Source organism: Nipponia nippon, unplaced genomic scaffold, assembly GCF_047370975.1.
Source record: "Nipponia nippon isolate SJK-2023a ecotype South Korea unplaced genomic scaffold, ASM4737097v1 scaffold_1, whole genome shotgun sequence".
NCBI classification, from domain to species: Eukaryota; Metazoa; Chordata; class Aves; order Pelecaniformes; family Threskiornithidae; genus Nipponia; species Nipponia nippon.
Window position 1 is genome coordinate 89,719,968 of NW_028262290.1, and position 16,800 is coordinate 89,736,767.

At 38.0% G+C, this 16,800-nt stretch overlaps 1 protein-coding gene across 3 annotated transcripts in view; it reads right to left on the reverse strand.

Annotated features, from left to right (window-relative positions):
• The window catches only part of DROSHA (drosha ribonuclease III), a 77,368-nt gene that overhangs the window by 19,317 nt on the left and 41,251 nt on the right, over positions 1 to 16,800 (reverse strand). For all 3 annotated transcript variants that reach the window (XM_087761366.1, XM_087761372.1, XM_087761380.1), the window contains exons 17-23: positions 13,335 to 13,442; positions 10,722 to 10,860; positions 9,984 to 10,044; positions 7,990 to 8,049; positions 5,905 to 6,004; positions 3,050 to 3,152; positions 470 to 540 (exon numbers count right to left, since the gene is read on the reverse strand). In XM_087761366.1, coding sequence (XP_087617492.1) covers positions 470 to 540; positions 3,050 to 3,152; positions 5,905 to 6,004; positions 7,990 to 8,049; positions 9,984 to 10,044; positions 10,722 to 10,860; positions 13,335 to 13,442 — 642 coding nt within the window. The remainder of the gene's footprint in view (positions 1 to 469; positions 541 to 3,049; positions 3,153 to 5,904; positions 6,005 to 7,989; positions 8,050 to 9,983; positions 10,045 to 10,721; positions 10,861 to 13,334; positions 13,443 to 16,800) is intronic.

Below are 16,800 nucleotides of genomic sequence, written 5' to 3' on the forward strand. Positions count from 1 at the left end.
CAAGAATAGATCAGACTTTAATTATGCAATTGGGCAAACGCTGGATGAAACCCCCTGTATTTTTTTCAAAGATATGTTTAAAACTTTTAGGGGTGGGAGGATTTAACTGAATAAACAGGAATAGTCACTCTACATGTGCATCATTTCCCCAAAGCACGCTGCCTGGTTCCACAGCACCCACCTCTGTTGTTAGAGCAGCACTTTGAATAGAAGTCTGCAGGTTTCCCACACCACCCACCCTTCCCTAAGCCAACCAACAAACAGCACACCTGAGGAAACGCCGTAATTTTTTTGCCTGAACGAGTGCAGCTTGCTGTCCTAAACACACTATGCTACATTCAGTTTCCAGGAACAAAGTATTACAGGTGTATTCCTGTTCATTTGTGATTCTCAAATAAAACAATGGACAAGAAAGCATGTCTTCAGTTATTTTTAAAACAGAAATCAAATCATATAAATACATAAATACCTTGTCATTGAAGAGTAAACGTCCAAATAATTGTTTTGCTTCTTCTAGGCTCCCCTCGAGATAAACGGCTCCTGCATAAGGGGACCAGTACATCAAAGGTCAATAATGCATTAGTACTTAGAAAATTACTAAGCACAGGAAAGTCAAAGATCTCTGCCTTCTTCATCTCCAATACATTTTTTGAAAGCATGCTTTCTGTAGTAAATCCTAATTTTTTGAGAAATTTAAAGCATGTAAAACACCAATATAAATCAATGGTCATAAAATGCACAGAAAAACCTGAAATAGTTAAATCAGTGATAGAAAATTATACATCCAAAGAGCAAAGTTTAAACAAATTAGGCTAGAAACAATTTATTTCTAAACATAGTTTCCAGTAATCAGCTAACTATACCATATATGTAGACAGTGAAAGCCATGAAATACATTTCAATAGCTAGCAAATAATTTTCATTTATTTTGTACTTTCAACAACATTACATTCAGCAATATAAATGATGCGTCAGGGCTATTCCAAACCTCAATGCCTCCCCACTATCACCCCAATACATTGTCTGAACTGGAAACTGCACCTCTGCATCTCTCAATTTCTGGAGATTATGGTACTTTGTTTTGGGTTGTTTTTTGGTTTTGTTGTTTTGTTTTTTTTTTTTTTAAACTGCATATACAGCCCTCTCTAGCCCTCCACACGCCCATTAGTAACAAGCTCTGCAAAATTTGTGCTACTATATTATATTTTTTGTGTGTACCATACACACTCTATCTGCACAGGCACTATAAATTCAGTATCAATATTTTGTCTTTTGGTACTCTTCACAGGAGGGCTTCTGAAAACCTCAAACTAGTTCTTGTAAGCACATCTTTATAAAAACAAAGGGAATACAGAGCTACATGAAGAACACAGAGAAAGGGAGTCGATGTTCCCACATACAGGGAGAACATGGTTTGTCTTGCTGTGTCTTTCCACCCATCTTTCCTTTTAATTCCTCACGAGGTCAACTACTTTCTTTGGACTCTTTGGAGAATAGTTTGGGGATAAGACTACCTTGCCAGAGGCATATTATGAGAGCACAGAATTTCAAACAGGCCCTAGGCAGCCTGCTTATACTTTTGGTTATTATTTTCATCACAGGGAATAAGCACCAGACTTTTACAAAGGTTCTCAAGTAGGAGCTCCAGACCCCACATATACTTTTGCAGTCCCTTAACAAGCTCCCAGATTTTAGCTATGGCCCTGACAAAATCTTATTGCTCAATTAACTTTGCGAACAACTTTGTATTGGAGGTTAAACAGCAAGCCTGCTCTCTTAGCAAATCTCAATGCTTGCCAAATAGTCCTCATCATTACATCCTAGACAAACTGAAGTATATGAACAAAGCCACAGATACAAATCTTGTGTTCCTTTTCTGTTTGTTTTTTATTTTTAAATTAAAGATCAAAGCACTCTCGGAAAGCAAAATAGAGTTAAAAAGAAAACTCTTATTTCTTGATAAGATGAAATGCAATATGGCCCAAGGCAGAATGCACAGGACTGTTGACATCTAAGCCAACAATGATCTATTTTTCAAAGCAGGACAAAATGCTTTAGGAGCTTGTGTAGTATGTAAAGACTTGGATCAGGGCTAAACCATTCCCATAGCTAATATCATGTACAGTACATTTGGATGAATATGAAGCCCAATCAGTGAGATTTAACTTGCTTTGTGTATTCAAACAAGTAATGTTTTATAAAAACACGCTACTTAAAATAGAGCTTGTGTGGATAAGTAGATCAGATTTCCACCTTACTGCTTGCTTATTTGGTAACTATGGTCAGGCTGTCCTGATTTCTTCTCCAACATAAATTTATCAACTAGCGCAGCCAGTCACTCATCAGCATCTTAGTGCCCAACAGCAAATTTGACACAACTCCCCTTCATCCTCAGCTAGGGGGTTTTGGTAGCTTTATTACACCAGCCATGGCATATTGCCATGCTTTTTATTTGTAAGGAAAATGCAGAGACCAAAAAATATTTACTGGCAAATGTCACATTTAATTCACAGGAGAAGGTTAGCAGGGCACAGAGGAAGCGGGCTGGTGACTTGGTTGGGAGTGCCTGGTGCATTCAGAAAGCAAGCTGCAGAGTTTAAAATTCAGGGCTGAAGTGCAACTCCACGTTTTGCAGGTCTCTGCAAGTACTATACGAAGCAGTGAACCTGCACTTTTCCTGCCAGGCCACGGTGACTGAACTACTCCCCCCAGACAGGGGGGCAGGCCATGGTGGCGCACGAGAGGTGGAGTTCTGCGGTGACGGACAGAAGCACTGCACCCCAACGGTATGAAATGAGTGCATCTTCAGTGCGTGGGAGGCAGGATACAGAAGATGACATTTTCACCGTAATACTGCACGCTCATCATGTTATACACACGGCATATGTGCAGGAGATGGGAAGAGACGAAGAAGATTTAAGAAGCTTTACTATCACCTGCCCTTACTAACACTACTCAACACAGGCCCATGTCTCCTCCATCGCAGTCAACATGGCATGTAGACATATTAAAACATAACTGTCTGCACACAAAAGTACACATGCTTTACCTATTAGGGCTTCAAAGCAGTTGGCCATGGCATGGCGGAGATCCGATTCCCTGCAAAGGTCTGGACCATGAGCATAAAGCATAAATCGATCTAGTTCCAGCTTCTGCAGAATATGTGGAAAGAGTTAAAACCGTGGCTTTAGAAGTACAAGAGTACCAGTTCCAGTCACTAGAGTACATCTACACTATTATGCAGCAACTGGGTTTAAGGGAACTTTAAAGCTTTTCTCCATAGTTTCAGTTCAGACATAGGCTAAAATTAGAAGACTTCATATTTGTTTATCAGAGGCAAGCAGCTAGAGTGTGATAGCGTGGGAAAGCTAGGAATTATCAAACCAAATTGTCAAGGGAAGCCAGATCAAAACATGTTACTAGTGAGATTTAGGAATGAGTTCAAGAGGTGGGCTGAGGGTGTGACAGAAAAACAGCCTGATACCGGCTGGATGGTGCAATGTGCTGTGTTTCTTGCTGGTAGTTTGCCTTCGTGTGATTTGCCTTCAGAAATGCCAAGGGGACATTCAAAGGTTAAGGAGTAACACTGAGGAAAAAGATTTTGCCTACAAGAAGATAAAGTACAACAGTGAGGAACAGGAACTCTGGTAGACGCAATCCAGTGAACATCTGACTTTTTTCTTTAAGAGTGTCAACAGGTGGCAGTAACAAAAGCTTCTGGGCACTGCAAGCAGAAGACTGATATTTTAATCCACAGTGCCACCTATCTTTCTTTTTCTTTTCAGATGTGCATCGATATTCATCTGTTGCCTAAACCATAGTTCTGCTTGGCAGTCAGAATCTCAGGTAGCAAGTCAGATATCTTATAAAATATATGATAATTCTGCTATAGAAATGCAGGCAAGAGCTACTAGGTTCTCTTTACATATTCATCTTTTTGACACAAAACCATTATTGAGATTTTTAAAGAGATTTGTGCATCTTGCAAAGTCTGTATGAGAATAAGTTCTTCCCAACTGGGTGTAAGTTTCTACTGACTAATTTCTCTTTAACTTTCAACTTCTTCCTCCTAGAGTAAATTTAAGATGTAAACGTGGAGACTAAGTTGCTTGAGGTACGTGGTTTAGACACATTTCAATTGGAAAACAGGAGTCTTCCATTTTCAATGAATGAGAGCCTATTCGCTGCTCTAGAACCCAGGGAATTACCACTTACTATGTTCCACCGCACTTTCTAATGTGCAGGGAGTGCTCGTTAGAGTCAACATAAAAGTGGAACATTAATTGTTTTATATCAAATGTAAACTTCTTGCAGACTATTGTCATTTGTTCATGTTAACTGGTGGTGTTTGGGCGTTGGCCTCTGTCCCCTCTCTTAACTCCATTTTCGGAGCTTGCATTCAACATATTTTGCATGTGTTTTGCTTCTCAATTTTGATCATGACACATTTCAGATTATTTTTAAAATTCCTGCTACGATGACCCTTAGAAGCTACAGAAATTTATCATTTGATCCTCAATTAAAACTGCATTCCACAAGCACAAGAGAAATTGAGCTGAGAATTATCCTGAGGAAGTAAAGTGAATGCAATCCCACTGACACTGCAGGGGATAATTAAAAGGAATGAAACCAGGAAGGTCATATAGGATATACAAGAGGAAAAAAGGGCAAGTTGGGAAAACAGGAATGTATAGATATCTAATATTTACAGTTGTATCTAATAAAAATAAATACAGTTTAAAAAATTTTGCAATAAAAATTTTCAAAAGTTGTCCATGTACAATGATAAAGGCTGTGAACAGAGCTTTAAGAATATATGAGCTTTCCTGATGCAGGTTTTAAAATAATAACATGAATTCAAACGTCAGGCAGTTCGATACCATATTTGTAAGCAAAACCCTGACTTGAAACATTTCAATCAATTCATGCTCATCTAAATCATTAAAGCTCTGGAGGAAAAAGATTGTGTTCACTCAATACCCTTTGCCTCTCCTGAGAACTGAGCAAAAAGATGACATGTTAGAAATCATGCAGTTTTTGCCAAAATCTCAAGATTGGTTACGCTTGTTTAAATTACTGCGTGAATATGAACAGAGAAGATTAAAAGAGCACTTGAGAACTATCAGCAATACACAGTGGACGTGTGGGCACACGCATGCATGCACAGCTTCATACGTTACATCAGTAAGTCTCAGACTGTTTTTTAAAAAACATGCTAACAAAATAAAATCTGACTAAGGGAATATCAAATTATCTATGAATAGAGACTTAATCAACTTTCTATATCATATTCCTGACCCCCAGTATCACATAGAAATCTAAAAAGCTCTTGTAATTCACAGAATTAAATGAAATGAAATTCAGAGGCACCTCAATTTTTCCCATGAGGTAATACAACTTTTCACCAAAAGCCTTTTTAACATATGTCTCTTCCACAGTTCACAGCAAATCTCAAAATGACTGTGTAGGTTAGTGAGCAGACAAAATCATTTTTTCACCACTTTCTCTACCTGCTGCCATGTTCTCTCTACATATTCTATCAGGAAGTCCTTTTATAAACAACCAGCTTGTTTCTTTTTCTTCACTAAATTTCTACTATCAGCTTCATTACCTGTGCAATTTAAAGGTAAATATAGACACACCTTCAACACAGGCATCTTAAAAACTTAATTCTTCTGCCTGCAAAAATTACTCCTCCTAAAAATATGCTTTAGAGAAAACACTAGGTCCTACTTCATCTTTAAAATCTACTTTCAAACTGAAGAGTTCCTGTATGCCAAATGTTGTACACAAAACACAGTAAAGACACTGACGTTCAAAGCAGGCAGATCCCTCACGAGGCAATCCACGCACTAATAGTATCCTACCTACGGGTGTCAAATACAGAGACGTATAAAACTGTACCTTAGCCAACATGGCCAGGTGTTGGTTCTGTACGATGGCAGTGCGGTATGTAGCTAATCCTCCTTCTTCCAGAGTGGGAAACAGGTAGTACAAGTGGACACTGGAAAAACAAAAATCAAATCAGATGCTGTCAGCATTTGGCTAAAGATGAACCACCTGTGCCTCTAGGGAACAGTGCCTGTTTCTCAGATCCTAGCTGGTAACACAGGTCCCTTCCCAAGTCAGCAACTCAGCTTGAAGTAAGGTAAAGAAACAAACATTAAAACAATGCTCAACAATATTCGACTGGACAGCATTGGCAGCAGGGGAGGAAGAGTGCTGTTTCTCTACTGGGCAGCACATAATATCTAATTCCCAGCAAGGACATGCACTTCCCTCAACTGAAGGTTTCCATCTATCAGTAGCAGTGGATTCAGCAAGGTTGATACCTAGAGGATGCTGAGGAATAAAGCACAAGGGAACTGTCAGCCAGCCTTGAGAAACTCCATGCTGCAGGTATGCAGGGCTTTAAGATAATACTAGTGATTCAGGCTGGACCACCACTCAGGATATTTGTTTTACAAGGTTCTTACAGTCCTTTAACAGATGCTAATGGAGCCAAAGAACAGAACTCAACAGTCTGTATTTATCAAATGTGTGAAGTCATTAATATCACAGAAAAAAAATGAGTAAAAATGACAGGCTTTCAACTGCTTTTAATGATATTTGTCATCATGCAAGTAAGATACTTCATAGAACAGAAACAAAACTTAGAAGTAATTCAGTGATCCAACCAAGATCTGAGTAACAGATAAAAGGTTCTGAATATCTTCATATATGACTATCTAACCATGTCAGAAAGAAGTTAATACAGAGAGGGTTTTCAACATCCCACAAGACAGTGGATGGCACTAATTATTAAAATATTTTATTAACCCAATACACAGGGAGAAAAGTGCAGATGGATGCAAGACTATTTAAGGACAAAAATTACTATTAAACTTAGAGGCAACCTAATCAAGCATCATAATTCACAAAAGCAGAGACCTGAAGTAAAGGGTTAGGAAAAAAAAAAATCAGACTTAAATAGGTGCTTACATGCTCTACTGAAGAGAAATGTAGCTCAGTTTTTTTCTGAATTGAGAGAGAAGTTAGCTCAGAAAGTCAACTGATGGTTGATGAACAATGACAATGAAAAATGCAAGACATTTTAATCAGCAAGTCTTCCATCTTATCAGCCTGTACTGCTGTATAAGAGAAAAGGCCATGGGTTTTAAGGGCAGTGGAGACCTTTATAGACTAATAGCGTTTAATACTGAGTAGCTAATGGCTAGTAGAGGTTAGTAGAGAATGGAGATACAAAGGCAGTTTTGTTATTCATACAACAAACTTGCTTCAAGAGAAGCTTTAGAGTAAACAAGACTACTCCCCTATTAAAAAGAGTAGAACAAAGCAGCTGAAAATGGATTATAATCTTTATTTTGTGCAAACTGCTTGCCACTAGTGCTCAGATAAGAGAGGCCAACGGAGGTAATTGATGACATCCCTGTACTGTTCACTGATTTCAGAATACTCAGACCAAAAGTGGGACATTTTTGATGAACCATGTTTTTTTGTTATTACTTCTAAATAAATTACATTTGTGCTCAACTATTTTATTTACATACAGACATTATGCAAGCTACAGCCCTAATAACTAGAAATATAAGAACTGCAATGCATTCAATATTACCAATAAATGCTTTTCACTTGCAACTAGAGAAAAAGAACCCATGGAAACAACATGGCATGCTAAGAAAAATATCCTGCCTTTAAAAAAAGGGTACAAAGTTCAACTTGTCTGTAGCTGAATAACCTCTACCCCCAACCAACTTAAAATTACACTCCATGAAACAGAAACTCTAGTTTTTCATTTTGTAATCTTCGTTGTTGTATCATCAGCACTGAAGGAATTTTCAAGAGAGCTGTGTGCAGATGTGCAGCTCTAAATACCAGGCAGGACTGCAAACATACACAGTCATAAAGTAAACACTGCAAAGCTTAATAAGCCCAGTGGTATGACAATAACATACAAAGGTGAGGACTGTTGAAGAATTCCCCATTTACCTTGTTAAGAACTCCACCACAGCATCTCCCAGAAATTCTAAACGCTCATTGTGGTTAATCCTGAAAAAGGCAATTTAAGGTTTACTATCAGCTAAGTAACACATGCTGGTTATTTACACAATACAATTAAAATAGAACAAATCAGAGTTGATTGCTAATCAGCCATGATAGACATCCTTGCAGCCTCCCCCACCCTCTCTGGGTTACAATCCTTTCCAAAACAGAATAACAGCTACATGAATCTTGAAACTCAGGACTGACACCACTGCCTTTGAAATTTTCCTATGTTCCATTCTGAGATATTGTCAGAGCTTAACAAATGGAGAAAGGAGACAGTACCATTGATTGGCACTGAGGTCAGGTTTCTTTGTCCATCAGAGGGCACCAGCTGACTGAAACAAACGGCCTGTCTTCAGTCTTGTGCATGCAACTAGGGAAGTGTACGTAATTAACATCAACACCTGCAGGGTGTGATGACTGCAACAGATTCGTTGGTACGGCAGAGCTACATGGGAGCAAGTACTTCCATTTTTCATAGCACCTTTAAATGCCCTGTTTTCTGTAACTTCCTTTGAGCTTGAAAGAAAAAATGGCTGTACAAGAAGATGCATTCAAAGATGCCATTAAGCTAGTAGGATCTTATATTTCCTGTGTTTTCCTTTTCTTCTATCACTGCTCCTGATCTTCCTGTTTTGCATAAAGTTTTATTTCCTCCAAGCTCTCTGCCTGCTTATGTAACAAAGGACTAACAGGACACAGCAGCTGAAAAAGAACAGGAGTTTGTCTTCAAATATAGACAAATTTTTGCTCTACACATCAAAGCATATATGTAGCATCATTTTGACTTTACACAATTGTAATAGAATCAAGGCCATTGCAACAGGATTTTTTTTTTTAATCCAGAAGATCCTTCTCAAGTGTCTGACAGCTTTTATTGTAATTTGCACTCCCCCAACAATTATATAGTTAGTCTAATTTCTGAAATAGCAGGCCTTTGTTATGGGCTGAAAGAATTCAAGTACCTCTGCTGTGTAAAACAATAAAGAGTGAGCAAAACTACAACTCCTTTGTGTAGCAACATAGCGGAAAACACTCAGAAGTGGGATTTTATATTTGTGTGTTATTTTGTGAGAATTAACGCAATTTAGCCTTATCTCATGTTATCTTAAGAGGGCTGAAATAAGATTGAGGCTGACTGTCAAAGAAAAGGGCATGGTCTAGCTGAAACAGCATTTGGGAAACACTGCAACAATAATGTATTCAGAATTCAACTTCTCCCATTCCTGAGCTTCCTCCAAAATGATGACTCTTAAGAGGCCCAGTTATAGCACTAGTTAACTAAAATACACTCTGCCCTCTAGTTAATGCATTTAGGAGATTTCACATGTAACTGTTTCTTGCATTAGCCCTATGAGCTTTCTTTATTCACTTTGGCTAAATATGGTGCCTGTGTCTATAAACCATATCTTAAACATTATTTATTTGCACAGAATTCTTAGTGGTTATTTAAGGATTATTACATTACAACATTAATTGTTTTTGCATACGTCTTTAAATTAGACCAGTAAATCAGCGAAGCCCACGTTCAGTATCACACTCATGTTAACAAGGTGCCATGCCAGGAAGGTACTACTGTAAGGAAATGTGATGGAGAATCCAATTTATAGCAATGATAACAATAACAACAAATCTTATCTTTCAGTCTGCAAAAAGCAAAAAGGTAGCCTTTTAGTCCTCCCTCATTTCAAGGATAAACAAAAATGATAGAGTTATCTGTTAAAACCTTCCTCAGGAGTTTTCTGCAGACATGACCAAACATTTACTATGTCACTGCTAATGGAGGTTCAGCACATTTTCAGGATATAAAAGTCAATTCAAAATGACTCTTCATTTCAACTATTTGCCAAAGCTGTTGCTGACAGTAAGTTGGTTGTTTCTATTAAACATCTCCCTCTGCAACAGCTTCCCTACTTGCAAACAATTATTTTCATTACCTGGAAGGAGCTGGATCATCCTGTCCCAAACGGGACATAATATTTATCAGGGTGTTTATCCCTAGAAATATAAACAATGCACTATTAAATAAGCAACCACTAATTCAATTTTAATAGGCTTAGAAAATAATTACTCAAAATGTTACTTTGTAATTGATGTACACCAGATCATCCTGTTATTTACAGGGTTTACTTACAGCAAGTATAATCCTTACAGATGCTCCCTGCCTAACTGACCCCAGTCCCATTACAACACTGTTGCATTTTTGCATTCAGCCAGATAAAAATACCACCTTTGCATGAAAAAGACATTCCAAACATTATAGAAAAAATAAACAATTTCCTTCATTACAGCTGAATATACTTTTAAGGGGTGAGGAATATTCTGCAGCAGACAGACCACATATTTTCACATTAATAAGACATTTTTACAAAATATTCTCCAGCTTGCTCACCATGTTAAGCAGCAAATGAAGAAAACAATACTTGCCAAAAAAATCAAAGAAAATACATCGTCCCATTTATTATCCTTGCTGTTTCTCGGCTCTTTACTTGTTGACTAATTTGCAAAATCCAGCCTTTTAGAAAGATCCCATTGGTGTCAGCATATAACCATTGAAATCCTCCACTGAAGGTTTCTCTCAGGAGAAAAATGGCCAACAAAATAATAATGGACAAAAGGTTTACTTACTGATTAAGTGTGAGGTGAGAGAAAAATGGTATGGTGTAAAAGCATACCTTTTTTTCTCATGTGCATATGGTGAACTTTTCTATCTCCATACTTCGGCTGTCGAATCCCACAGTTGGATAAGGAATTTCTGGCATGATCAGGATTCATTCCAAAGTTTAAGTGATGGCTTGGATGAGTCATGGCAAGCTGTAATGTAGCACATACAGGAAAAAAAGTCTTAGATGTATTTTTGCAAATATAAGAAAAAAAAAAAACTCAGAACTGGTAGCTAATAATTGTTATTTTTTACTTTGAAGAAAGGCTAGAAAGTGATGTCGTCAATTAGCAGCTTGGTTCCACCAACAGTGCATCCTGTATTTGTAGGATGTACTATTTCAGATGTCAGAAAGAAGCAACATTTATGCCCAATCATCAGTTTAACTAATTAACTTTCAACAGTTTTTTTTCTTTAAAGAAAAATTAGTTTAGAAGAACTGTCAATTTGCCCTAAGGGTTTTGCTTACCAGCTTTGCTGACCTGATTTCAATACATTTGCTTATTTAAACATATATTCACTCTAACATTGCAGCGTAAGTATTCATATTAAAAATATGAACAATTAAAAGAACTTCTCAAACATTCACATATTTGATTTAGGTTATTTAAATATCTATAAAACTTTCCTACTTCAAAAAAAACCAAACAGTAACAAACAAGTATATAATCTCTGGGATGGTTATTCACAGAACTTCTCATGACTATACAGGGCCACTCTTCAATTGGAAGCGAACAGCAATGGCAGGATTGGTCTTCTGTTTTACATTTGTACCATCTAGCATTATCAAAAGCTTACTCTGCTGCTGACACCACCGCTACAAAGATGGCCACAGTAAATAGAACTACAGCTGGCTTTTATGACTCCATCCTCACACTCACACATTTTCTCTTTCTTTACACATACACACCTAAAAATATTATGCGTGTATAAATGTATGTGTACATACGCCTTGTATATAAAACAAGAGATACATTGGCAAATTCAAGCTGCAGAAAGTTAATTCTGAAACACTTGCAAGACTGGTGTGCAGGCTGTGAGCAAAGACATTCCAGTAGTACATTCAAACACTGTCTATGGCTTTCCAAACACAAGACTTAGAGAAATTTATTTTAATTATTTTAGAGAGTAAAATTACATTTAATCAACAATAAGAACTTTCTCCAAGTCCTTTTTAATGCCTCGCTAATATTAAGAAGTTTGTCATAATTGCACATTCTTAACTTCTGCTCCATCTGAACTGGATGACACATTACAACTTCTCTAAATAGTTAAATTAGTGTAATCTTTCTTGCCCAGTCTGTATTTTAAAAAGAATACATCATAATGAAACAGGTAAAAAAAAAAATCAGTGCAAAATTATACATCTAATATTGCCTATGCTTAATTAGGTGACTGGTGCTGCATACATTTTTAGAAAGCTCTTTCTCTTCTGGAACAAGCTTGTAGGTTTTAAATAAATTTGCATAGGGATCAAGCATTAAAAAGTAATTTTGTTATAACTAAACATTAATTTGACTAATGCTGATGCACTTGATTTTCTCCTTTCTCCCCTTTCGATTGCAATTTGCTTTTTAGTTTGTGTGTTTGGTCTCAACATTTTGAGGATTTCCATAATTGCATTTTTATCTTTCATACTAAAACTTTAGGCAGCCTGCGAACAACCAAATCCTACAAGATTCTCAATGTTTAATGTAACTTTCAGTAGGACAAGCCCTGGAAACCAAATTCTAGAAAACAGAGACGCTACGAGAAAAGATTTCTCTGTGAGCCTCTGTTTAAAGTAGTTTTGGAGTAAAGTCTCCATACACATACAGAAACTCCATGTTTTGAACGTAGAGAAAATTCACCTTTCTCAGCCCCAGTCAGTGGAGAGAAAGGATGTTAATTTCAGGGGGAAATCCTGAACAGGAGTCTCCATTTCCCTCTAGTAACTTCAGAAAAAACGTAAGAAAGGGGACAGCACACCAAGAGTCAGCCTTCTGGAGCTGATCAATTCCAAATACGCACTTACATAAATGACTGGTCATGCGACATGGATGCATTTAAAACAAATAAGAAATTGTCCTCTCCTGTTCCTGCCCTTGTTCGTAAATGCAAAAATTTCATCATGTACTTGTAGAAATCAAGAGCTGAACAGAAGTTTGCAAATTCCTTTTCACTAGCTATAAATGCAAAATAAAAAGGCAACACTGAAGTTATTCTTTTTTGGAACAACAGACTATAAAAGGAAGAAGCAAGGCATGTACGCTCATCTGCAGAATAACATCGTATTCTTCACAAATATCTAAAAAAAAAAATAAGAACTTACACAGAAATAATGAGTAATGTACCTGACAGTCTTTTCAGTAAGCATATTTTTGTCTTTCTACACATTACAAGCAAATCCAGACCTATCACTGGAGCAAAGGTAAGTGTATGCCTACATGCACAATAGATGCCTCTATTTAGAAATCTCTTGGGATAACTGAAACTTTTGAAAGCTCTGCAGTGCAAGTAATCAAGGATGTCCAAGCTGTGGCAACGCATTGCATTTCTCAAGTTTGTACAGCAGGCAGGATTATGGATAAACTCAATAATATTAGGACGACAAATGAGCAAGTAGTTTATATTTTTCATATCTTACCTGCAGCAAGCACCTATCTCGAAAAGTGTAGCCTATCAATTTGTCCAAATGCATCAGACACTGATGGTAGCGCACATGGTGGGTGAGGACAGGAAGCATCATTGCGTGCTGAAAAACAATTGCAATAAGGAAAAGCATTCAACTTCAGCATACAGAGTACTCAGCTGACTAAGCTATAAATACAAACACTTTCCATTTGTCACAACATTGAGTTTTACTGTTTTGGTTTAAATGAGAAGAAAAACCCACCATGGTTTCCCAACCTTTATCATCAGAGTGCTTAATTAAATCAGATTTGTCCATCTGCATAATCACGGCTGGGACACAGCCCCACCCAGACTAAATAAATAAATATATAAAACCAGTCTTCTACTTAAGTAATTTGAAAGAGGTAAAAAAATGTCTGGTCACCAGTAACATCAAATTTCAATGAGCTGTGACTGAATACAACGCTGTATGTTTGTACCTTCTCATTTAACGCCCTGCAGTTTTAGGTTAGTACCAAAGATGAAGAAAGACCATTTCCCCTCTGCCTCATAACATTAGAGAAGAAGTACTTTATACCACTTTAACCAGCTTTCACCAAACAACAGTAGCTACTTGCTTTTCAGGCACAGTTATTAGTGTCTTGCTTCATTTCCTTCTGAGGAAGAATTAAGAGCTTTTTGAAATGCTGTAGTCTGGCATTTCCTGGCTTAGTGCGCTAAAAAATATCAGAAAGTTTGCCATTTGATCATCTAGGAAACAGATAATGTTTTTCTGTTGGGGAAAATTTCAATACAAATTTAACTATGTTGCGACAATGAAAGTCTCCCTCTTTCAGTGTTGTAAAGCAGGAATTCTACAGTAATATTGACTTCGGATGGATCTGGGTTGAAATAAGCAAGTAGTACAGTTTATCAGTACTGCGGTACAGCAAGTATGATATCAACATCAAAATTCTTGCATGACAGTGAAAAGTAAGAGCTACAGGAGAAATGTCAGTATTTAAAGAATTTTACACGTGACCATTTTTGTGACACATTAAATTTCAGTTCTTCTAATCATTCCTATTAGTGACATGATATGAATATATTCAAAAGAATGACGTGTTTTAAGGGAATCAAAATCTGAGCGCTAACACTATTAATCTCAGAAAGAGGAACGTGTATGATTACAGAAGATGAGCGTATAATGTGGAGAGATGCAAGAAAAATAAGCATACAAAGCAGATGATGTATAATTTACAGAATAAATGATGTTATGGGTTTCTGCATGTTATTGAAGAAAGAACAGCAGAAAATACAAACTGGTGAATGTTACAAGATTGAGAAGTTCAGAATAACCAATGGCAATGCTTTCTGTTTAATGAAAAGACCGCGAAATTCTTGAAAAACGAACACAGCGGGAAGGCAATCATAGAATCATTTAGGTTGGAAAAGACCCTTAAGATTATCGAGTCCAACCGTTAACCTAACACTGCCAACTCCACCACTAAACCTATCCCCTATATCCCTAAGTGCCACGTCTACCTGTCTTTTAAATACCTCCAGGGATGGGGACGCAACCACTTCCCTGGGCAGCCTGATCCAGTGCCTGAGTACCCTTTTGGTGAAGAAGTTTTTCCTAATATCCAATCTAAACCTCCCCTGGAGCACCTTGAGGCCGTTTCCTCTTGTCCTATTGGTTGTTACTTGAGAGAAGAAACCGACCCCCACCTCACTACAACCTCGTTTCAGGTCTTCTACAAAGAGAGCAATAAGGTCTCCCCTCAGCCTCCTCTTCTCCAGACTAAACAACCCCAGCTCCCTCAGCCGCTCCTCATCAGACTTGTGCTCTAGACCCCTCACCAGCTTTGTTGCCCTTTGGACACGCTCCAGCACCTCCATGTCCTTCTTGTAGCGAGGGGCCCAAAACCGAACACAGTATTGGAGGTGTGGCCTTGCTGGTGCCAAGTACAGGGGGGCGATCACGTCCCTAGTCCTACTGGCCACACTATTTCTGATACAAGCCAGGATGCTGTTGGCCTTCTTGGCCACCTGGGCACACTGCCAGCTCATATTCAGGCAGCTGTCGACCAACACCCCCAGGTCCTTTTCCGCTGGATGGAAGTAACTAGTGAACAGCAAGAAAAAAGACTCTCTGGATCTCTGAATGGCAGAAAAATGCAAAACGGCTCCAAGCAAACTAAGTGTAAGTGAAATTTTATTTTGTTACCATGTCACTCATTTAGAGTTTTCTTAGGGTAATTTACAAGCTAGGGGAACACCCCTCTTATCTCCACATAAACTGTACAGGCGTGCTTCCTATGTCTTCCTTCATAGAAGGAATTCATTAGGAAAAAAAAAAAAAACAAACACCAAAAAACCCCTCCAAAACTTGTTTCATGGAACAACTCTGCTTCCTTGCCTGTACGTTCCACTGCAGTAGGCAGAAAGAGTCCCTCAAGCAAGGTTTCATATTCTTTAAACCAATACATGTGGCCCTAAGTTTGAGAACTGAAATATAAAGTTTTAGATTTTTATCAGCTGTGGTGCAGTGAACGAAGAATTGACATCTCCCTGGGAGCACACAGAAGGCCTTTAATTTGACGCTTGCAGTTATACTGACAAAGTGCTGCTTTCATGGCACTAAATACTTGATTGATTCAATTAATGTGCGTCATGTTGGATTATAGCTATTTGATGTTTCGGATGTTTTATATATTTAGATCTTTATAAGAAAATAAAATATTTACTTTAAAAATTGTATTAGGCTAAAGAATGGCTAGTGATTAAAAAATAAGTCTCCTGAAACCATATGGCCACAGGAGTCCCATAGCCTTGGTACTTGCATCTGGTTATAAACATACAAGTAACTTTTTTTTTGTTTTTAAATATGTATGATTTTAACTATGCTGCATGTTCTTTTCTTACTGCAGCTGGCATGCCAAGGCAGGGACTCTCTCAGGTGCCCCCAGATAGTGCCACCATCCCCCAAGCTGGCCAACACTCCTGACCTGAAGCTCCTAAGAAGAACCAGGTGAGCTGAAATATTTTGAAATGCATCATTTCTCTCCTCACCCTGAACACTTAACACAGCTGTTCAAGGCACAGCAGCAACATTACAGGCAACGATGGGGGTGCATGTGGGGGGGATGTGCTATCTTCTCAGCACAGCCCCATCCTGCCAGACTGCGTAGTAAGTCCTGCACAGCTTAGTGGCCAAGTAGTGCACTTCATCTGCTGGATAACTTCAAGTGAGCCGGGCAGAAAACAGCCGTTTTACATTTTTGGAACATTTCACTCACCGTTTTTCCTCCCCCTCCAAGCAGTTAACTTCTGAGACTGCAAAGACCAGTGTCATTACTGCTACGTGGAACTTCGAGCAACTACAAGCTATCAGAGTGACTTAAAGGAGTTTCAATCTTCTAAATGGCAATGCTTTTAAAAGCTTTAATTTTAAAATCACTGCACTTCAGTTCTACCCACAGAGTTGATTTATGTGT